At 46.4% G+C, this 23128-nt stretch overlaps 5 protein-coding genes across 5 annotated transcripts; 2 read left to right on the forward strand and 3 right to left on the reverse strand.

Annotated features, from left to right (window-relative positions):
- Positions 1 to 244: 244 nt before the first annotated feature.
- On the reverse strand, positions 245 to 2193 carry HRG_04927 (tryptophan halogenase domain-containing protein; the record flags this gene model as incomplete). The annotated part of the gene is made up of 6 exons (XM_044863398.1): positions 245 to 609; positions 678 to 1217; positions 1286 to 1717; positions 1798 to 1840; positions 1905 to 2001; positions 2069 to 2193. The coding sequence occupies 6 exons, from the start codon at positions 2191 to 2193 to the stop codon at positions 245 to 247; spliced, it is 1602 nt and encodes a 533-aa protein (XP_044722012.1).
- A 1272-nt stretch (positions 2194 to 3465) lies between these two features.
- On the reverse strand, positions 3466 to 4608 carry HRG_04928 (glycosyl hydrolases family 16 domain-containing protein; the record flags this gene model as incomplete). The annotated part of the gene is made up of 3 exons (XM_044863399.1): positions 3466 to 4201; positions 4325 to 4560; positions 4606 to 4608. The coding sequence occupies 3 exons, from the start codon at positions 4606 to 4608 to the stop codon at positions 3466 to 3468; spliced, it is 975 nt and encodes a 324-aa protein (XP_044722013.1).
- A 2364-nt stretch (positions 4609 to 6972) lies between these two features.
- HRG_04929 (glycosyl transferase family group 2 domain-containing protein) lies at positions 6973 to 8284 on the forward strand (the record flags this gene model as incomplete). The annotated part of the gene is made up of 5 exons (XM_044863400.1): positions 6973 to 7207; positions 7258 to 7346; positions 7416 to 7752; positions 7808 to 7850; positions 8194 to 8284. 5 exons carry the CDS (start codon positions 6973 to 6975, stop codon positions 8282 to 8284), a joined length of 795 nt encoding a protein of 264 aa, XP_044722014.1.
- Positions 8285 to 18498: 10214 nt separating this feature from the next.
- HRG_04930 (uncharacterized protein) lies at positions 18499 to 18996 on the reverse strand (the record flags this gene model as incomplete). The annotated part of the gene is made up of 2 exons (XM_044863401.1): positions 18499 to 18778; positions 18857 to 18996. The coding sequence occupies 2 exons, from the start codon at positions 18994 to 18996 to the stop codon at positions 18499 to 18501; spliced, it is 420 nt and encodes a 139-aa protein (XP_044722015.1).
- An 801-nt stretch (positions 18997 to 19797) lies between these two features.
- Positions 19798 to 20493, forward strand: HRG_04931 (uncharacterized protein; the record flags this gene model as incomplete). The annotated part of the gene is made up of 4 exons (XM_044863402.1): positions 19798 to 20157; positions 20224 to 20302; positions 20358 to 20424; positions 20484 to 20493. The coding sequence occupies 4 exons, from the start codon at positions 19798 to 19800 to the stop codon at positions 20491 to 20493; spliced, it is 516 nt and encodes a 171-aa protein (XP_044722016.1).
- Positions 20494 to 23128: the final 2635 nt, after the last annotated feature.

Consider the following 23128-nt stretch of genomic DNA (forward strand, 5'->3'; position numbering starts at 1 on the left):
TCACGTAGGATATGGATCAGGCCAGGCAGGCCGTGTAGGTCGGAAAGAGGTTCAGCCTTTCACCTCTTACCATAGCTTCAACGCAACGAATGAAGCACTGGCCCTTCTACCCAATCCACGCCATTCCATCCAGTGACCAGTCCACGATGGCTCCCGGTGGACTCACTACACCGAGATAATGAGTGCATTATCATCTACCTACTGCCCTCGAGTGGCTAGCCCGGTGGATTGAGTCGAGTGGCTTTCACCCCTCCTCCGCGGGGACGAGGCCGAGCTTCCCCTGTTCCATATTTGTCACCAGCCCGTCGATGGGGTTGAGGGTAAAGCTATCAATGGTGTAGTAGTCTTTGAGGTACCAGCGCATGTTCTGCAGTAAATCGAGCACATGCGACTCTTCGATGGATAGGCTTGCCTGGAAGCCTTGCACCGCCTTGGCCACTGACGCATCGACTCCGCCGTCGAAGCCAGGATTCTCGAGCTTCTCGACAAGGGCATCCACCTGATCAGATGAGCTGCCTGTCAACGCCACGAGGATGAATTTGAACATTTTGAAAATTTCTGTAAGAGACAGCTTGCCGGTGTCGTCGGCATCCGTGGTTCCCTGCAGGACTATGGAGCACCATCTGGTTAATCAAGAAACCGACGGGCATCGCCTTTGGCGCCATTTCATGCCTTACCTGGCTGCAGGATGTCAAAAGCGTTTTGAACGCCCTCATTGTAAGCCCCTTGTATCTCGGGCTTCTCCTGAGAGAGCATGAGCTTCGTCATGTAGCTGACCACCATGAAGAAACGATTATAGCTCTCCGTTATCTTCTTAGAATGCCAAGAGGCCGCCGCCTGCTCGTTGCAGTCCCCCCTAATCGAGGCTGAAATCGTGACCGCCGCTGAGAGGCCGCCCGTGATGGCCAGGTGCACGCCCGAGGAAAAGTATGGGTCAATGAAGCAGCCAGCGTCTCCGACAATGCGTATATACGGGAAGGAATAGGCTGACGCACAGTAGGACCAGTCCGAAGCTGACTTGATATCGCTGACGAGCTCCGCCTCGGAAAGTAGTTGCTTGGTCCTGGGCACCAAATCGAGTGATTTCAAATAGAAATCCTTAGTTGACGGAGATCCCAGCTCTTGCTTCTTCGCAGTAGCCAACTCTTGGTTCAGGACGATGCCAACTGAGTGTGTGCCATCGTGTAGCGGAATGTGCCAACACCAGCCGCTGGCGTCTTATGTTGGTCATGAGTAAGTGTTTGTCACCAGAGTCAAAAACCTAGGATAACGATTTCCCAATTACCTTGTAGAGTCTCGAAGTAGGGCATATTCTCTTGGCGTGTCCCTGAACCATATTTGCCACTACCTTTCCAGTAGCCCCAGCTGGCAACGTTCTTGAGATTTGTGTTGAACTTCCTATTCTTGAAGTATCTAGTACTCAGAATGCCATGCCTTCCGCTGGCATCAACGAGGTACCGGAAGCTGATGGTCCCGGAACTGCCGTCTCCACGAGCCCAGGTGGCCGACGCAGGGCGGCCAAGTTTCGGTTCTTGACTGCTATCAACTTGGATTGCCCCATTCGTAGCCGGCTCGAACTGGATGGCGTCAACCTTCGTGGCGTCGAAAGCGTGGGCGCCGCACGCAATGGCGTGTCTGAAGAGCATCTCATCAGCTTCAGATCGGATCACATTCCAGGCATAACTCTCGGGTCCGCCGGCCGCAAGAAAGTCGAGTTCTGCGGTAGATGTTAGCTCCTCTACGACTCAAGGGCATATAGGCACTTGGGCGAGGGGGAGCAGGATTGGAGAGACTTGCGGGCATCAGGCTGAGATGGATGAATGCGGAAAGCTGCGCCGTTCTATCGTCCGGTGAATATCATTCTCCACGTACAAGACTCCTCTGGCAAGCAGCATGGGACTAACCTTCTTAGTGAATCCATGAGTGTTGAAAGTGTCGTAGAAATCTATGACCTTGAGAAAGTGACGCATCGAAGGAAGCATGCTTTCTCCAATGTGATATCTACCGCGGCCGAGTTAGCGCACAAAGAGGTGCAAACGATAGATATACTGAGAAAATCATGACGAACCTGGGGAACTTATCCATTTCCAGAACTACCACATCGATACCTTCACGCGCCAACGCCGCAGCCGCAAATGATCCCGCCGGGCCACCGCCAATCACAAGCACCGTGCAGCTTTCGGGGATAGACATGGCAAGTTGGAATGGACTGAAAGTCAACCAGGTGAGGTTTTAGAAGACAGGGCTCAAGTCGAGTGATCAGCTAACAAGGATCGGGAGATGCCGACTCGAATAACGCAAATGGGGACGGACTCGTGCTCCCTTTTAATACTGATTCATGCGCACTCAACCGCGTTCCTCGAGGCGTGGACGTCACTCACTGAGAAGTCTCGGCAAGTAGACATGCCGCAGCAACTTGCCGGCCACATGATAGATAAGAAGACAGCAGTCACCACAGCATGCTGTAAAACAAGTATATGCAGCCGGCTGGACTTGAACAAGGACATGCATACCAAATTATGAACATGATACTGGTGCCGCCCCTCCGCCTTTGGCATCGCTTGGCGGGTTGGTCTCTCCTAGGACACCAGGCTGCCTGTCTGCTTCTAAGCGAACTGTTTGCAGCAAGCAGGCTGCCAAAAGTCCCGTGTTGCATATTGAGCCCCTCTGCAATGACGGGGCGTACCAGTCACACCACTCGTAGTATCGTCAGGTGCGTTGCAGTTACCATGCTACGAAGCCCGTGATTCCATGGGACCTCATCAGACAAAGCACTACGAGATAATGCCATTGCAATATATATTCATCATAAATGACACCCTCTTTCTTACGTACATACCCTCCCATACTGCGGCTTACGGTACGCGATATACGATATAAACCGATTGGCCGAGGTTGCATCACATGTGACTTTTTGTCTCCCCTGAAGTCAAATCGCAGCGGGATATGGACACGAATACGGACGCTGCGCCGAAGGGTGCACTGGCGGGCTCGAGCTGCCAAATGTTCAGAATACGATAAATAAGGAGCCAATCTGTTACGAAATTCTCTATTGGGATAGCATTGCGAGGGCAAACAGCAGGAGAAGGGTGGAAAGGACACCGGGAGTCTGAGGTGCTTTTCTAGGGAAGCATTTAATTACCTTGAGAAATAAAGCAATAAAAGGTCTTATTTTTATACACCTTAAAGAGACTAGGACTAAAGATCCTGCTCTTTAATTAGTCATTTTAAAGCCTCTTATAGTTCATAGTTTTCCAAGTAGCAAGTTTTATCTTTATCTAGTTATACTATCTGGTCTATATAACTAAACCCTGGATTTTAATACTCGAGTCAATAGTTTAACCAATTACAATTTTAGTATTCTTAGTATTCTTATAGAAGAGAAAAAGCTAATAACCAGTTCCCAACCTCTATGCTTTGCTTGTTTTGCTCATCCTCCGTGGGATACGCGCGGATTAAAACCAATTATATTCTCAACTTCGTTTTACAGCCTCTGGGTGCAGGTGCGGCCTGGTACGTATGCCAGATGACAGCCAAGAATGTGGCTGCGCAGAAGCATAACCCTAGCGGAATGAAATGCGAGGAGCCGGGCTGCTCTATCAAGTCATCTTCGTAAACCTTCAAGCTGTTAATACCCCAAAACGCGTCTTGGAATTCTTCGGGGTGCATATGCACGAATTCCTCGCATGTTCGAGCTTTCTGGCTGCATACTGGATCTTCATCCCAAACACCACCAGCCCAGCCTCCACAAAACGCCGTGTTCATGATCAGCGTCTGGTTTTGTACATATGAGTCGATGTTGCATGCTCCGGAGAAGCTAGCTAACGGCAAACCCCAGGTAGGCGGCGCCGGACGACCAGATGCGATATCGGCAGGGATGGATTGACGAGGGAAAAACCAGACCTTGATGGCTTTGCTTGTCCAGTCGACTGCGTATATTCCTCCACGTTCGGTGTTGAAGGCATTGCCATAAACATTTGGTTGGTCTGCGATGATCTTACAACCAATGTTCTTGTGTTGATTGGGGGCATACACGTAGCAATTGTATGTATCTACCCAACCGGTGAAGTCTCCACTGTTTGCTATTTGGCAGCCTTCGCGAGTATGGAGTGCGATGTTGTTGTGACCTTGAGAATTCACCCCTTCGATGATATCGAGTTCTCCGAGTTCGGGCCAGGGCCGATGTGCTGCCATTGTCCAACTGTAATCATTAAAAACAGTTAACATACCGGCTGGAAAGGTTGTGATAGCTTGCTTTAGCTAGCCATTTAAGGGTTGGGGCCTCCAACCTTTGCCGAGAACAGGCCTTGGGGACAAAACTTACAAGGCAGGCCACACGCCACAGATCGAGGCTGGCATATGGTATACGTCCAAGAGAAATAAGCCATGGTTGTAGGAATTCTTCGATTCTATCCGAACACTCCGTCTTCCACGACCGAAGGATATATTTGCATGGTCCACACCGATGTAGACGCTGGTGTCGGTGGTTTGAATAAGTCCATTTGCTCTTGCAGTAGCCTCTGAGACGTAGTCAACGTAGCCCTCTGTTGGGTCATCATCCTATAAGCTTATTTCATTAGTCTACCTAACATCATGGCGGCTTACCATGGGGTGCGTAATCTTGCAGTTCGGGTATGAGACTGGCTCGTCGGAGGCGAACGCTTACCGTGAAAAAGTCGAACATATCGAAAAAGGATGGCGGCGCGTAATCATCCCTTAATCGATATACTGCAGAGCATCTTGGGCTGACAGCCAACGCAATGAGTACCAAAGCCGACACTGAAAAAGCTCTCATGCTGGTGGCAGCGCCGAATGCAGACTTTTGCTCGGAGACACAGCATCAAGTTCTCGTCTCTTCCTTCCCTCCACAATCCGAATGGCAACCGAGCAATGATTCAATCCAGTCGACATCCTCAAGGCAGATCATCATATGTAGCCAGGTTAGAGTCAATATATTTACCTATCCACACCGCTATTTGCCTCACTATGAGGCTGATTTGCAAGTTACAGTATCGGTCCGAATAACGAAACAGGAGAGGGAGGGGAAAGAACCATGGAGCAGCATTTGAAACGAATTCTGTTCTACCATCTCTTTTTATTCTCTCCTATTGCCGGGGTCACACACTGGTTATCTGTGCTGCAGCAGTTATTGATTTGATAAATATTGTATCGGATATTGTACGTATGACGGCAGCAGGACAGGATCCGCATAGAGAGCTGGAGTCGCCTATGAAGAATTTGGACAGTATCCGGAAAATGGTCAGTGCAAGGGAGCTTCATGAGCCGAGCTTTCTTTTTTCATCTGTACTTTAGGCATGTTTAACCAGATCATGCATGGTATGCTCACCAATAGGCGCCATGGCCCCGAGACAACGCTTCACCGCATGCTGTCCCCAAGGGCTCATCAGGAGACAGCGAACATACATCCTGTCTATCTTCTTGACCCCCTGCATGAAGTTTGAGACCCGGTTGGCCGCATATTTCCCTTTACAAGTGATGCCGTAGAAACTCAAGGGTGCAAAAGGCTCAAATTGGTGTCAACAAGGATGGCTGATGCCGAAGCACCTCACCACGCCGTGGAGACTGTCCGAATCTACGAGGCGCAGCTCTCGAGTTCGCGGGTTAATCGCTAGAGCGAAGGGAGATATGCTTGGCGATCCAGGTCCTCAGGCGTGACACTGACCGGCTCGTTTTCCCTGTCTCAGTTAGGTGACATGGGGGGATGGGATCGGCAAGAGACCCCGAATTGCTTATGTCCCTCTCATTCTCTCGCAGCAGCTCACTTGTTGCAGCGTTTTCCTGCGCTTTTTGTTCCTGCTTTATAAGCTTGACGTTAAGGGCCGTTCCCTGACTTAAATCCTTAACCCCATCCGTAGCTGACTGATGGATAGAGAACCCTCATTTTACTATATAACCCGAAATCGACCGTTGTAGGATTGCACTAGCCAAATCTGCCCAAGACAAAAAAAACCTGCAGCATGTTAGAGTGATCAGAGCCCGCAGCGGACGATAAATGAACATCCCAGTTCCGTAAATTCCCTTCAGGTGTCGAACTGCTGCCAAGATCCTTTTCGTGGTCCATAGAGTCAATTTGACTATTGTTAATCAAACAACCAGTAAACATGGCAAAGGCGTCTACAACTACCACAACCCAACACCCCGAACTGGTCTACCGCTCTACAACGTCAGCTTCGAAGTTCCGAAATCGCCATGAATCCGATATCTCCCTTCACAACATTGTTACTGTCGATGTGAACGAGAAAGATTTGTTCACATTGAATAGAAAGCAAAAGCTCGCGCTTAAGCTGACGCCGATGGCAACGCTTATTCCAATGCTGCTGAGTTTCTACTATTGGTGGATGCAGTACATGTTTCTTTCTGTGCCAGATGCTGCTCATTCGGACATCAATTTGGGTATGCGGAAGACCTACCTTGTATTAGAGGCAATATCTAACGGTATGTTTCTCTTCCCCCTACAAAGCAACGGCGAAGAATGCTAAACTTGTAGTCCCGGACTATTTGAAAAAGGTCTTGGATGCTTTAGCCATCTCTAAAGGCGCATGGAGACCTCGCCTGTTGTTACAGGGCGAAGATGTACCATCAGTTGATGTGGCGATAGTGTGCTGCAAAGAAGAACTATCTGTGATATTGGACACAGTCAAGGCAGCGCTCAACACCGACTACCCAGATGACCGGCTGCGAGTCATTGTCTCAGACGATGGAGCGCAACAATGCGTTGAGATGGGTGTTCGACAACTACAAGATCGATACCCCAATAAGCATCTGTTTTACACTGCACGAGCAACATTCCCGGAAAATAGCCACAAGGCAGGGAACCTCAACCATGTGCTCGAGTACACTGCTACGATGCCAGGAGGACATGCGCCGTTCATAGCAGGACTAGACGCTGATATGATTCCGGAGAGGAGATGGCTTAGAGCACAATTACCGCACCTGCTCTCGGATTCTCGAATGGCATTCACTTGTCCGCCACCATGCTTCTACAATGTCCCGATGGACGATCCTATTTCGCAGTCTCTTTTTGCCTTTCACAGGTTTGAAGAACTTGTCAAGGACTCGGCAGGGATCGCCTGGTGCACAGGGTCTGGATGGGTGATGCGGCGAACTGCGCTGGCGGAAATAGGAGGATTCCCGGCGAAATCCCTCACTGAGGACCTTCTCTGTGGCAAACTCCTGCTCGGTAGAGGTGAGCCACAAAGACAAAGTCCACAGCACGACATTCTAACTAGTTTTCAGGTTGGAGATCAGCATATATACAGGAGACGCTGCAGTGGGGATTGGTCCCGGACACGTATCACGCCCACATCCGGCAACGAACACGATGGGTGAGTGGTTAGCAATGAATCAGTTATGCCAAAACGTTGGGTCTAACTTTAAACACACACCCTATCTAGAGTACTGGTGGCGTACAAGCAGGTCTTATAATGAAGTTGTGTCTCTTTGGAGATCTCTCGCGGCATCTCGACGGCTGGCAAAGAGCATACAGTTTCTGGTATCTCTTCCAGAACGCCTCGGCTACCTTAAAGATGCTGGAAGTGCTAAAGACCATGCTTATGCTGGTTGTCGGCTGGCCTATGGTTGTTTTCACCGGCAAACACCAACTCACGTCTCTTGTCAGAGTGGCTGCTCTAGGTCACACCTTTGGCTTCGTCCGTCAATGCCTGGTAGCATATGTCAATGGGTATGCAGCGAGTTGCCGAGAAGTATTCTGCCTTTATTTCATGAATACGTGTAAGTGAAACCTATAAGGCCTCCGGCCGGCTCAGCTAAGCCAGGCGAACGGCAGATTTTGCGCTTGATCACTGGAGGACGTTTGTGCTCCCAATATGGTTGGGCGGCCGTCCGACTGCCTTCTCTGCAAGATTTCCATCGACTGGAAGCTTGCCCGACGAACTACACGAAAGAAAAGAGGCGCTAAGATCACCACTGTATACACGGTTGAAATCAATTCTGATAAAAGATGGGGGCGCTTTTCACTTAATTGTCGCCTTGACTTTTATTTTTGGGGTTTTCTTGAACATCACAAGGGCCTGCGCCCTTCATCCAGGCGATCTGCATGGCTGCTTTCTCTATCTGCTTCCAAGGATATTCTGGGTTGCTGCAATGTGGCCAGCTTACACTGCAGCATTTTTGCGACCAGCCTGGTACGCTGTCTTCCCTCCGACAATGCAGGATCGCGAGCATCTTCTTGAACGAGATGCGATCGGGATTGCCTATCCGAAGGACGAATCCAAATTACCGAAGTCAGCCATTCGAGGCCTAGGACTGGAGCTAGTCAACACAATGTCTGTCGTTTGGGCTTTTGGTCTACTTTTCGGAACTTGGTGGTGAGATCACTCGCGCCGCATTACTCTTTATGCCATGCGATATTATACGATGGTTGGCTTGGCTACTCCGGCGACTGTAAGGAGCTCGCAAACACGACGAAACAGAGAGTGAAGTACGGGGGCCAATAATTCACAGTGTTGCTAATAATATAAACAATACGTATATTGGCAATATGGACCCCTCGCAATATTATTGTACTGTCAAGAGGTGCGTATTGTATTGCGCAATATGGCATTGGTCCATATTGTATTGTATTGCCAGTGACCCAATATATTGCCAGTAAAACAATATATCCCGTATATCCCACGTGACCCTCATTATTCAACCGTCGTTGCTGAAATATCGTCACCCTGAAAATCCTGTATCCCAAACCATGACTTCAAGCACTCCAATGCCTGAATTACATCACTCCCAAGTCGATTTCGACGGTCTGTGATGGTTATTTTGCCCCAGAGAAGAGTCTTTCGGGCTCAGCAGACATTGCGGAATTGACAGTATATCCACCGCCATTTTGCTCAGGTATGGGTAGTTCTTTTGCTGTGTTTCCTCCAGCCACCATGCGAGGGCGCTTGTGAACCCATAAACCCGTTCAGACTTACAATATCGCTCGTACTCGTCTGTGATAAGTGCTGGTTGTAGGTGCTTGTTTCTCCAATTCAAGAACTCGTTCGTGGTCGTCAACGGAACCTCAGATAGAAGGCGGCTCCACAGGTTTATAATCATCCCACAGTGTCTCCATCAGCTTCTTTGACGAGTCAGCCCTCCTTCTTCCAGTTTTCGTGTATGTAGTGCCATTTATGCGAAGGGTGAAGCACAATCGCAGCGACGTAGGCAGGCGATTCGTCAGTAAGACAATAGTACTTATCCATCTTCGCCCAGCCCGAGTTATACATTGGTGCCATAATCGGATCGTCGATATGTGCCTCTTTTCCTGCTTCAAATTGCGCCAATACGAAGTCCATAGCCAAGAGAACATTGTCAAGAGTTGCAAACGATGACTCAAGGGCCTTTGTCGTCATTTTAAGCTTCTCCAGAAAGACTTGATCTTCTCGAGGATGACCCACTCCTCGGGAGAGCTCGTCTCCGGCACAATCTCCTTCCACCCATTTGTTGAATATCCCTCGACTGCGCCTCTAAGATGCAAGGCCGCTCGTAGCATGGTGTACCACGAACTCCACCTCGTGTCATTATCTCGCGCAAGCTTGCGATTATGGCTGATGGCCAGAAACTTTTGGCGACGCTGAACACTACTTTGGACGAAAACCACGAAGTTGTGGAGCTTGCCAAGGGACCCTTTTCCGCAACGCCTCGATCTCTTTTAGTGTCACATTATGCCCATCACGTTCGTCGTCTTTGAAATTCTCATTATCGGTAACGAGAGGAAGCTTTGGCGGCAAGGTTGATAATGTGACCTTGGCAGCGAGTCGGTGAGATTTGGGATCGTATCGAATGTCATATCGACGTAGAAGGCCTGTAGATGTTAGGGCCAGTCAGAAAAAACAGTGCGCCGTACTTACCAAGGGAAGAGATCTCATCATTGTATCGTTATTGCCTGCATTGTCCATCACAAAATATCCAAGGTTGAAGCAAACCCCAGTCAGCAACCACTTCCAAATTGCCCTTGCCAGGTGATATCCGTCGTGCTCACTGTCGATGTCTTTCAAAGCCAAGACATGGTGTTCCAACTGACTGTCTTCTGCAACGTAATGAGCAACTACGCCTAAGATGGCCAAAGAGTTGGGGAAGTCCATAGGTCGCAGCTGATATGAATTTTTGACTTTGCTGACTGGATGCGCTGCTTGACCTTCTCCTTCTGACCTTCGTACTGCCGCATAATCCATTTCTTGATGGTCTCGTGTGTATCTGGAAGCCAAGTATCGATATCGGCGTTGAGGTAGGCTAAGAATGCTCGGAATTCTGGGCATTCCACAAGCCTAAATGGGAGAGAACAGGACGTAATAAACCTTACGTATAAAGCTTCGAGCTGGTCTGGGTCGATCGAGTCTCCGGATTGATCGTTGAGCCGACGGCGTTTTCGGGGATGTTCTTTGGCCATAACACGAGCTATCTCGAGAATAGTTCGTATATTCGTGACTTTGGCTGTTCGTGGCGCGCCTTTTGGGAGGCCGTGACCGTCAGGAGGAGGATCCGTAAGGTGCTTGGCTGGGGCCGCAGTTCCACCGGAACAGCAATACGTTTTGTCACAGTGTTTGCAGCGCCATTCTTCTTTTCCGGTCCGCTGATTGTAGTATTTCGTCTCTATGTCCTCGTCTGGCATATGAGAAAAGACCCATGATGTTCTTGGCTTGGCCGAAGGGTTTATGGAGGCCGTGCGAGGTTGCGACGATTGGCATTCAGTGGTTTGGGTCTCATCTGGATCATGCAACCGTGGGCTGGAAATCTCCGAGTATTCGTCTGATATTGACGAATCCCGTCGCGGCGATGTTTGAACAAAAGGCAGGCGTTGTTGAGGCATCGAGATTGCTTGTAAGTCCTGGGGTGGGAAAGCGGGGTTGAGGAGGAAAACAGTGTTTGGACGGCGAGCCGCTACCCTGTAGGTCTGGATTTATACATACATTTACGCGTTTCCGTGCGCCAATAGGAAGATTTTACGTCCTGGAGGTCCGCCAGACGAAAAACAATACATAGAACATGCTTATATTTACGCGTGTATTTTGACGCGTCATCATATTGGCGCGAATTGGGAACGGAAAGGCGAATGACCACCAACCAATACAAACAATACAAGCCATATATTGCCAGTATGGAAGGCGCCATATTGTATCGTCACAATATGACGGCGAGCATATTGTATTGGTACAATATGAGAAATCGCGTATTGTATTGTATATACTGCAGTATACTACTTTATTGTCATATTATTAGCAACACTGATAATTCAGCAGTTGATCTCCAAAGAGCCCGTTCAACACTTGAGAGACGGTGTCCTTTTAACATAATGGCATCCTCTGTTTTCTGACGGCTTCCCTGCGAAATGTCTCGGCGGTCTGCCTTTAGCTGGCGCGTGACAAAGGCCTATCGCAGCAACTATGCCAATCGACGAGATCCCCCGCTCTGAAAGTCGAACAGGCATCCTTCGCGGTGGCCGAGCGTCGCGCCCTCAGGATCAATCGTGCTTTCCTTATTTGACACGTGCCAAGTCTTCGTGCCGCGGGGAAGCAGGCTGCAAAGGCCATGTTCGTTCATGAGGTCGATGGTTGGCTCAGGGCTGACCCTCACCACCTGTGCCCTCGACGTGACGCAAGTGCCTCCCTATAGCAGGTCGTATTAATGGAAGTCCCCTGCAAACACAATGTCGGTTCGCTTGCCACTACCGTTGTGGAAACAGGTGATCAGGCTGCCAAGTTCCATCGTCGTGAGAGTCGGGGCCTCCTCGCCCTTACTCCTTCGGCTTCCCTTGCATAGTTATATATAGTCATCCCTTTGAGTGCGGAGGGACCGCACCTAAGTCACGAGCAGGGATATTAGCCAATAGGGACACCGCGCTATTAAGGATACTTTAGTTTACTAGCAAATTAGGCTATAATAGAAGTCCTAACAATCCGGGCGGGTATCCCTTTGAGTGCCCGAAGGGAGCAAGGGGGTCACGGACAGGGATACTAGCCAATAAGGACACTAGATAATTAGGGGTACATAATTTAACTAGCAAATTAGGCTATGGTAGAAGTCCCAGCAATTAGGCCGGGTATAAATAGCTACATCACACTGGTCACATCCCCTACGAGTCTTCGTAGGCGGCTTCTTGTTGCTGCTAGCTGTGCCCAACGGCTTGCGCTGACTTTGTGATCTTGGCTGCCTAAAGTAAGGCAGGATACGCTTTTGCCGCGGTTGACATGTTTGTGCTGCGTAATAGGGGTAAATATGTCCCTAGCTCGAAACCGTTGTCTAGAGCTGCCGTCTTTTCCATAAGCCTCGCAAAGATCTCTTACAATGCGTTGCCGCCACTCGCGCTGCGAGGTTATTCGTGACCAGCTTGGCTGCCCCCAGAGCTAAAGAAGGTAGCTGTTAACAAGAGCAGTCTTAAGTAGGAAGGTCTACGTAAGTGCCCGCTAATTTCCCCTATAAATACGGTGGTCTAATCCCCCCCCCTGCTCTTAGTTAGTCACTAATATTAACACCGCCTATTTAATTATGATAGTCTATAGAGATAGACGGTATAGGAAGACGTAATATAGGCTCGGCACTAAATTTTTGCTATATTAGGCGTGCTCGGGGCTATATTATTATCGGCCGGCGCCGAATTCGCTCTTTAAATTACTCGCCGGAATAGACTATTAAGAGGAATAGTATAAGGGCGTTATCCTTCTAAGCGAATTAGTTAACCTAGAAGAAGAAGACAAATTAGTAAGGGAATTACTAGAGAGCCTATCTTTTAGTACTTATACTTAACCGTTAAGGGTTAGCGTAGTCTTTAGTATACTTTAAGGCTAATAGTCCCCCTTTATATTAGCCTTTTTTACCTTTATAAAGGGCTTATAGAAGCTATAGTTAATTTAGGCTATACTTATAGCCTTAATCCCTAGCTAATAAAGAGCGTTAAGGAGGTTTAGCGAGGAAAAAAGGTTATTAAAGAAGATATAGTATATTTATTCTAGTAGTTACTTAAGTAAGGTAATAATAACGCTCTAAGTTAAGTTAAGAGAAATACTACCTTCTACTATACCTCTCTTCCTCTTCTTCCTAGTAGCTAAGCTAAGGGTATTAAAAGGTTAATACTAAAGCTACTAAATAAAATAGTTTACTTAGGCTATAACCTATACTTTAAAGCTTATAGGTATAGGCTTATTCTTAACTATAACTATCTACTTTAACTTACTTATATAGCTAACGATATACTTATCTATAGCTAAATAAGTACTTAGTTAATAGAGGGTAAGAGATACCTACTATATATATTCTGCCTACTTATTAGTATATATAAAGAGTATAAGGAGCCTATATAAGATACTATTTAAGTCGCTAATCTATATATACTATTAGAAAAGAAAAAAGCGGTTAAATAATATATATTAAAGGATTAAGTATATAAGGACTATTAAGTTAGCTATAAAGGTCCTTTAATAGTTTCGGACTCTTATTTCCTTATATAAACCTATATAAATTAAAGTAGTAACTTAGAAAAAGACCTCTTTAAGAGATATCTCTATCTAGGTATTCTCTTAAAAATACTACTACTTTAAACTCTCTAGGCCTAGCCTTAGACTATTATTTATATACCCGACCTAGCCCTTAACTAGGGATTTAGGTAGGAATTACTAGAAAAGTAATAATAGCGTTAGTAGTAGCTATCGGGGCTATAGCTCGCGCTCGGGAACGTAAAAGGGGGTAAACTTATAGCCTCGTTTAGGCTTAGGGTCGAATATAGGGCGGACTATACTATCGATAGGCTGCTCGCGCTAATAGTAGTCTAGCTATATAAAAAGGGTATATTTAAAGCTATTTATAGCTAGAATAGCTACCTATAAAGACCCCGGCTAATATAAGAAACTGTTTAACTATAATAAGACTCTATAATACTTATTTCCGCTCTAAGGAGTAAGTATCGTCTATAAGGTCCTAGTATAAAGAAGTTATTATATACTAGTCCCTTGGTACGGGGCTAGTACGTTAACCTTACCGTCTACCTAGATCCGGTGCGGGTCTAATAGGTAATTAAACGGACTAGCTACTATACGTAATTAAACGTATTATATAGACTAGCTACCGTACGTTATTACGCGCGTTAAATACGGACTAGCTACCGGTCTTACGAGTTAAAGTAAGAGTAGTAATAACTATCTATATTCTTCTCTACCCGCCTAAGATCTAGCGGGTTCTCTATCTTCTATATATACTATAGCGAGCGTAGGACCTTACTCGGGGCTTTAACCGAGTAATATCTTAACCTTATAATCGTGCGACGGTAGTACGGCGTATTAGCGGCATTTCTTAGTATTTTCCTCGGGTAGGCATAGGTATTTCTCTATAATTTCCCCGCTATATTCTCGTAGTAACTTCTTAGGGAAATATCGGTATAATCCTTAATAAACTATTATTACTCGGGAAATCGTAGTATATTCCCTATATAATATATCCCTAGGGGAAATCTCTATAAAATATCTATATAATCCGCTCGGTTATCGTTTCTAGGATTTCTAGGTAATTTCCCGGAGTTTGCCTAGTGGCTTCCGGGTTCCTTCTTCCGCGGGGAGCCTTATAGAGTTAGGGGTAACTTCCCTAGGGGAGGCCGATGTCGTTATAGGTACCTAGATTATCGACCGTAGGGTGTCCCGTAATAGAAGTTCTACCTGCCCTTTAGGTAGGAGCTCTTAAGTTATTCTACTAAGCGTTTATAGATAAGGGGACGTTACCGATCTCTTACTACGTTTTCTACTACTAAAAGACGCCGCCTCGTAAACTTACTACTATATAGTAGAGGGGTTATTAATCGCCCTCCCTACTATAGACTACTAGGACCGTCTAAGGGTATAAGGCGTGCCTTCCGCTATATAAGGGCGCTAGGGTTAATATATATAATAAGTATCGCGCTAGCTTTAATAGTAGACAGCTGCTTAAAGCTTGCTCGGTTAATAATATAGCTATTAGTTATAAGTATTAGTACCTTAGAGAGCTTAATAACCTCTCTCTTATTAAAGAGGAACTTATTGCCCTATATATACCTTTTAGCTATATTACTAAGTTTACGGTTAATAATAAAACCTATTTAGGAATTAGCTACTATAAGTATATAAAAGGATATATTACTATCTTCCTAAATAAAGTAAACGACCTTATAGCTATAGTTCTTCTTTATCTCTTACTATAGGCTATTAAGAATATCTACGTCTCTTAGAGCGGCTTAGGTAAGCCTAGCTCTATAGACGTTAAACACCTACTTTAGGTACGTAAATCTTAAGTAGTAGCTACCTTAGTATAGCTATAAAGGAATAACCCTTTTTACTAAGATATTATAATTAACTAAGCGGAGATAGATAGCTAGTAGTATACCGACGGCTTTAGTATTCCGACCGTTATTATAGACCGTATATAAAGAGAGGAACTATTATCTACTAAGAAGATATAAATAGACTATATAGTCTTAGATACTAATTAAGGCCTAGAGAAAAATAGCGTTAGAAGTATTAATAAACTTATAGACTTTATTAATCTTACTTTCGTAGCTAAATCTTATAATATAGACTATCCTTAAACTTAATCTACTAAATAAGCTCGACCTTCGCTTAGTAAGCCTATAACTATTATCCGCGATTTAGCTACTATTAGCTAGGAAGTTAACCCTATATATAAGATATTAACGTTTAGTATATTTCCTCTTAATAGACCAGCTGCTTTTATAGATAGTAATAAACTATTATTTTTAAGTAATATCGTTAATACTAATCCGGATCTATATAGTAGCCTTATACTATACGTTATATAAGTATAAACTATAAGAGATCAGCTATTTATTTAAGTAGAGTATAGTATAGATTTTATAGATAGCTTATATAAGGACTTCTTTCTCTAAACATTTTTAAAGCTTTTCCTTTAAGGAAGGGGCAGCTTAAAATTAAAGTATAGCTTAAGTCCTAACCTATAAAGCGACTCTACTAACTATTATCTAAATTATTCGCTTAGTTACTAGGCTAGATATATATTATAATAGTATAGCAGCCGAATTACCGTATACCCTATCTTTTATTTCCTAGTATTTAATACCCTTCTTCGCTCCTTTAACCGCTATATTAATATAGTCTATATTGCTAAAAACTCCTTTTATAGACTTAAATAGGTATATATAAACCTAACTAAGGACTAACTAAAGAGGGCTAAGGTAGAGATATAGGAGATAAGGACTATATTAGACCCTAATATATTAGTCTTACTTCGCGAGCTATTAATTTTTAGTTATATATAGCCGCTCTTAAATAAGTCCTATTTTCTTATATAAAGGAAGATATAAGCTCTAGATATCCGCGCTAGTATACCTATATTATAAATTACTATTAATCCTTATAATATTAATAATCTAGTTAAGATAAAACTTACTATTTATAGGCTCTATAATTATAAGTCTACTAAGGAGCTTTAGTAGATCTTTATAGAAAATATAATAGAATCGCTTTTAGTACTATAGATCTAGCTAGCTTAGCCGTTTTCTTTTATCTAGAAATATTATTATTCTTTAATAAGTATATAAATATAGGCTAGGAGTCTATCTTCGGGAAGGTTAGCTACTACTATATAATAGTAGAAACGAACGAATAAGGCAGCCTCTATTTACACGGACTCCTTTACCTAGACGGCAATATACGATTACCGAACCTAATAGATAATATAGCTAACCCCGCGGAAGAAGTATACCGTGCCCGAGTGATCCGATATATAGACTCCGTCTTTTACGAATATCTAAATAAAGATACCGGGAAAGCTATGCGATAAGAGAGGAAGCCTATTTATCCTATAGAGGAGGTTATAACTAGCACCTCGGCTCTTACTATAGCCTTTAAAGACGAATCTAACTTTATCGCGTACTATTGCTAAGTATACTCCTATATATACACCTGCCTTAAGTATTCTCCTAAGGGGATCGTCGAATAGGGTATAGGTCTATAGAGACGAACGGCCTGCCGCTTTAAAGCACCCTAGAAAATCGTCGACGAGACGGGGTTTATAGAGGACGGCTTACTTTAGATCCGGCGCAACTATCTACTCGTTAATCGCTATAATAAGTTATTAGCGGTCGGCCTTCGCTATAATCACGACGTCTCGATAATCTTAACCAAAACTAAGGGTCTAGCTATAGTATACTATATCACGAACTACGCTACTAAACTAGATACGCCGATATAGAAACGCATTGCTCTCGCCGCCGAGGTTGCCCGCCAACTTCGTAAAGCCGGTCGTCCGAGGCGTCGCACGCCAGGTCCCGCCCAGCCCGACGACAGGCAGCAGATAGTTTTAAACGAGAGCCGTCAGTTCCTAATAAGAACGGCAAATCGGATCTTCTCCGAGCGACAACTCTCGGCTATAGAGGTCTATTACTACCTCCTTGGATACGACACCGACTTTACCAACGTGCCGCATTGGTCCTTCCTAAACTTAACGGCCCTCTACTGGACAATCTTTCGGCTATGGTCACATCTCCGCCACTGGGCCGGCGAGCTGACGGACGCAGAACGGCCCCCGGAGACAATCCCTCTAAGGCAAGGAGGGCGAACCCTTTTATACCTAGACGCGTACGCCTACCGCGGCCATGTTCTACGAGACTTATATCTATATGACTATATATCGATGATTTACTTAGTGCGTTGGAAAGGCCAGGCTAAAGATGAGTCTCACATTTCTCTCGATAGGCAGGATTCCGACTATGACGGCTGGATCTAAAAGCTTCGACGGCCCGACGAGTACGCCATCCCGATCTTCCAAGGATACATTAGCGACGACGTTAAAGACGATCACCCGGTGTATGCCCGCGCGCAAGTCAGCTGCACTTGGGTCGGGCAAGCAAACCGGCGTGAGACAATCCGGCTGCAGGAGGCGACCTAGCCTACGGAGGCAGCGGTCAGAATGGGAGACTATATCGAATGAGGAGGAGCAGGAGGCTCGGCTGAAGCGCAGACGGCGAAGCTCCCGTAAACAGCCTGCCGCTCCAGCGAATCCGGCTCCGTCGGGTTTAGGTGATAAAGAGAACCGCAAGGATTGCATCCATGTGCAGCCATAGTATACACGGGAGAAGAATGAGCGTTTGTGACAAAATATCGGCGTTCTGTTTAGAAGCGAACTTGAACCAATCCAATTCGATTTAGCCTCCGTCGTGCTCTTCAGATCGCCTCCCACGTAGGAAAGAAATAGAGGGCGGCTCACAGTGCCGGAGAAGGATGGACTCAAAATTGGTGTGGCTGGAGACTAATAGACACTTGCCCGATTTGGACGGTCAGCCACACGGCGTCCGTAAGACGGCGTCCGTAGTAAAGTGGTTCGGCGTGCATATCAATTGCCATACAATATGTGCCGCATGACAATATAATATTACTTCGAGGATCTCATATTGCCAATATACGTATTGTTTATATTATTCGCAACACTGCACGGTCTGGGTGGGTAGATGTGTATTTAAGAAAAGATACCTTAGAAAGCACAGTGACTTCAAGGCATATGTCCATAACCTACATCTGGCGCCTCCCAGAGGTCTTCGTCTTGTGGCCAAGCCGGCTTCTTATTCCCCTTTACGGTTGAGTCGGCCTTCTCAGCTGCATGGGTCGCCTCCTTGAACTCCAACGTACCGGGGTCCTTGACATAGCCATGAAAGGCGACATGAGTCTCGCGACCCAAGTGATCCTGCGTCTTGTAGCTGAATGTGACGTGGTCGCCCTTGGGATCTTTCTGATGTCTCCCGTTGATGGTCGTTGTTGCGTGAACTTCGCTCCTGTTGTCAGTCAGTCACTGTGGGACGAGCTTTGGACCAGGAACTGTCCCAGTCCTTCATTTCGGCATGGGAGCATACCGAACAATTACAGCCTTTGGGTAGAGCTGTTTGTCGCGTGCAGTCTGATACGCCAATGCAATGAGTTGCCTCATCCGAACTTCGCTTCTGGGGACTTGGGTAGCTTGGAAATAGTACTTGACAATGTTGATGGACGACATGATGAAAACAATCTTTTCTTCAACAAGTAAGGATATTGAAGATACGGAACTCTCTTACTTATTAAATACCCGATATGACCTCTTACGCAATACCAGGTGGTTGTCAAAAGGAAATGAGAGATGCCATGCATATGACGGTTATAGAGAGCCTATTGGCCTTGACCACTGCCCAAGTCAAGAAGGGGACGAAGGTCCCAGTTATATACACAAGAACGGTGCCCATGTGGGTCGGGACACCTCGCACCCAATCGAAACGATTAGCCATGTCTTACTTTAGCGCCTGGTCGTTCGTACCCACGTGTCAGAACAGCGGTTCTGCGGCTCGTCCGAATGAGGAGGGTGGCAACGATATTAGTGGGCACACAGAAGAGGCCAAATTGGAGCTATAGGCACGGTTGCGTGGGTGTAAGAGCGATGTTTGTGATGCCCCCTTCCGGCTAGGAATGTGCCCCTTTTGGGCCCGCAGAAATCTCAACTAAAGGCCTCACGTGACCTGGCAGGTAACCCATGCCGCCCTTCCTTCTGCGCCACGCAAAAATGGCCACGGGTGGTTCATCAGGACTCTCTCCACAACACACCCTACCTACTTCAATCATCAAATACATGCACCTGGCACGAGCCTCAACATTTTAAACCCAGGTCCCATTCAACGAAAGAACAGACTTGAATCCATTGCAAATGAGTTTTCGATTATCGCGTCGGAATTTCTCGTCGCGCGCGACAATCATTGGCATTTCCCCGTTGAACTCGACCCGTAAACCGCGCAAAGAATCCACCTTCGTCCTGTCGCATTACACAACCATGTCAGCACCACCGGTCGAGTACGAGTATATCCATGGGGTAGAGCATCTCAGCGACTATCGAAAGGGCGGCTATCATCTAGTTCACATCAACCATCGACTTGACAAACGCTATGGCATAGTGTACAAGCTCGGGCACGGCGCATTCTCCACTGCCTGGCTCGCTGTCGACGAGAAGACGGCAAAATATGTCGCCATCAAACTCAGCACAGCAAAGGCAGATCGCAATGAGGTTGATATTCTCTCTCAGATCACACAGAGCACAAGCAGCTGCAGCACCGGGCAAGACAAGTCGTCACTACTTCCCGTGGTTCTTGATCGATTCCAAGTTCGCGGGCCCAATGGCACTCATACATGCCTCGTGACCCTTCCGGCACGATGTAGCTTGCGAGACGCGAAGGAGGCATCCGGTAGCTCCTTGTTTCAGCTTGACGTTGCCAGATCTCTTGCTGGGCAGCTAGCCATTGCCGTGTCCCTCGTCCATGCTACAGGGTATGCCCATGGAGGTGAGCATCCCTTTACCTCACACGACAGCAACTCAGCTGACCTTATTTGCTCAAGATCTTCATCTCGGCAATATTCTTTTACAGCTGCCCTCATCCCTCAATGCGTTTTCCATAGAGCAGCTGTACGAACGTTATGGAAAGCCAGAGCAAGAGCCGGTGGTTTGTCTCGACACCGGGGCAGCAGCAACTAACCCCGGAGTTCCTTCTCACGCGGTACTTCCAGTATGGTTGGGCTTACCAAGCAACGATGTCACCCCAGGCGAGGCCAATTTAACGCTGAGCGACTTTGGAGTTGCTTTTCGCCCAAGCGACAGGTCTCGATTCGAGTCATATACACCCCTCGTACTCCGTCCACCCGAGGCATTCTTTGAACCGACAACGCCTCTCACCTTTTCCTCTGATATTTGGAGTCTAGGCTGTGTTATTTTCGAGCTTCTCGCCCATAGGTCCCTCATCGACGGGTTCCTCGCTCCACAGGACGAGATTGTAGCGCAGCAGGTAGAACTGCAAGGTCCCATGCCATCCGAGTGGTGGGGAAAATGGCAGAAGCGGCCCAAGTGGTACGACGAAGCAGGCCGGCCTCTGAGTAATGCGTCTGATATCTGGTCGTGGAATCGACGGTTCGAGCAGTGGGTGCAAAACCCACGACAGTCCAGAAAAATAGAAACCATCGCTCAAGGCGAGCGGGATGCGCTGCTTGAGCTCCTGAAGTGGATGCTTGCATGGAGGCCAAGTGAGCGACCGGATATAAAAGAGGTGCTTGAATCAAAGTGGATAACAGGGTGGGCTTTGCCTGCGTACCAGAGAGGCTTGGATAGGCATTCAACTCGATAGCCAATACTGCAATAATCATGAGCTTCTGAAAGTGCTCATATTTTCTGACCATTGAACTCGCATTCTTGGGGCTATGGCACCAGTACCTATCTAATCCTACATGCCGCAACGACCCACTGCCATACGCGACGCGAAGGTGATTAAACACCTGACACGACGTCATGGGGTGCATATATATGTTGGCAGAACTGAGCGAGGGCAGAGTGACGAGCCGGCCAGTCACGGCCAGACATGGAGCGATGCGCCAGAGTTCGCCGAGGAAGATCATGACACCAAGGTTGTTACGAGCCCAATAGGTAAGCCACAGCGACGAGGTGAAAATGTTACCGCCAACGACGCACGAGACAGGTTGGCCGATCTAGAGCATGCTCTAGATGCGATGTGACCTTTAGGCAGAGCAGGTAGCAACGCATTCAGCGGATTTGACGGCGCCACTCCTGCGGCTGCCGGATCGAGACCTGATGGTAGTATCGGTGTACGCAGAGGGGAAGAGTGGGGGAGGCAATGTAGATATAATGGTATCGAGGTACTATGAAGTACAACAGGAGAGAGGAGGAGGAAGGAAGGGAAGCTGGGCGACGCGGGGTCTCGGAGTCGTTGGTAATAAAGTGACCAGCAGCCAGAATCTACATTGCTAGACGGCGTCCGCTTCGAGATGCATTTTAGCAGCTCTACTTTTAGGTACATGTATATAGTCACCTATAGTTCCGTGTTGCTCCTAATACTATAGTTGGTTCTCAATGCGAGGTGGTGACCGCAAGGTGGATGTGCGTTGCTGCAAGTGGGTGCTTCTGACTGTCCCGGGTGGGTGTGAGTTATCCTAGACGGCATTGCAGCTGCAGATCGTAGCCCCGTTATATCCTCTCCCTATATATTAGCGGATGTTTGCCTACATCGAACTATAGCCACTACTATAATAGATGCTAGTCTTTCTGCATGAACCCCGGTATATATATATAGTATAGTACGAGCCTTTTAATATATTAAATTACTAGCTGTCGTATAAGAGAAGTTCGGGGGAGAAGGTTAGGCATAAAAACCGCGGGGTATCGCTCCTAGGCCCTTTCGCCTATTATAGGTGCCTAGGTTCCCGTTACGTACCTACGGCCGATTCTAGCTTTATAATAGTATAGTAAGTCCTCGTCTTAGGCGATTAGTAATACCCTAGCTTCTAGCTACTTAGTAGTACTAAGCTATAAGGGCTATAACCCCTTTATAATAAGGAAAATCGTCTTTACTATAGCTAGAGTAAGCTAGCGTTAAGTAGTATTACTGCCCCTACTAGGTAGTAGTAGAAGGGAGGGTCTAGGAGTAATACCTTAAGTTTCCTCGCCTAACCCGTTCCCTTATAACTCGTCTCTATAACCGTTAGTAATCTAGTTAAAGTATTACTATTTATATAGATAAAAGTCTTTATTTATATAGACAATCTACTTTTTCTACGTATACCCTGCCCGCTTAGGCCCCGCTACCTAATTTAGCTGCACTAACGTAGTAAAGGAGGGAGCCGCGCTAAGCGTAGCGTAAAGCCCCGCTAAGGGAGAAATCTGCCCTTCCTACCTATATCGTAAAGTAAAGCTATTCGTGATAGACCTACGATTTATCCTTAACGAGCCTGCTAAAGAGCCTACTAAAGAGCTCGTTAGGCTACTAATTCCTCCTCTACCGCCCTCGCTAACCTTTAACTCCTTTAACGAGCTCTATAACTTCCTCTAGAGCTTCTATCGTAGTTATAGCGCCGCTATTATTAAGAGCTCTAGCTTATATAAGCGTAAGATTAACGGGTAGGTCTTACCTATATATATTATATTTATTTATAATTATAGCCTCTAGCGAGCTTTATTAAGTAACGGCCTTTATAAAGCTTCCTTATAAAAGCTTAACTACCTTATTAAGATTATTATATTTATAATAAAGAGATCCTACTAAAAGTAGACTTTTTACGTTAATAATAGTTAATATAACTATAAGCAATTAATCGACCCTTTAGCT

This window comes from Hirsutella rhossiliensis (assembly GCF_020360975.1).
Source record: "Hirsutella rhossiliensis strain HR02 chromosome Unknown scaffold00004, whole genome shotgun sequence".
NCBI classification, from domain to species: Eukaryota; Fungi; Ascomycota; class Sordariomycetes; order Hypocreales; family Ophiocordycipitaceae; genus Hirsutella; species Hirsutella rhossiliensis.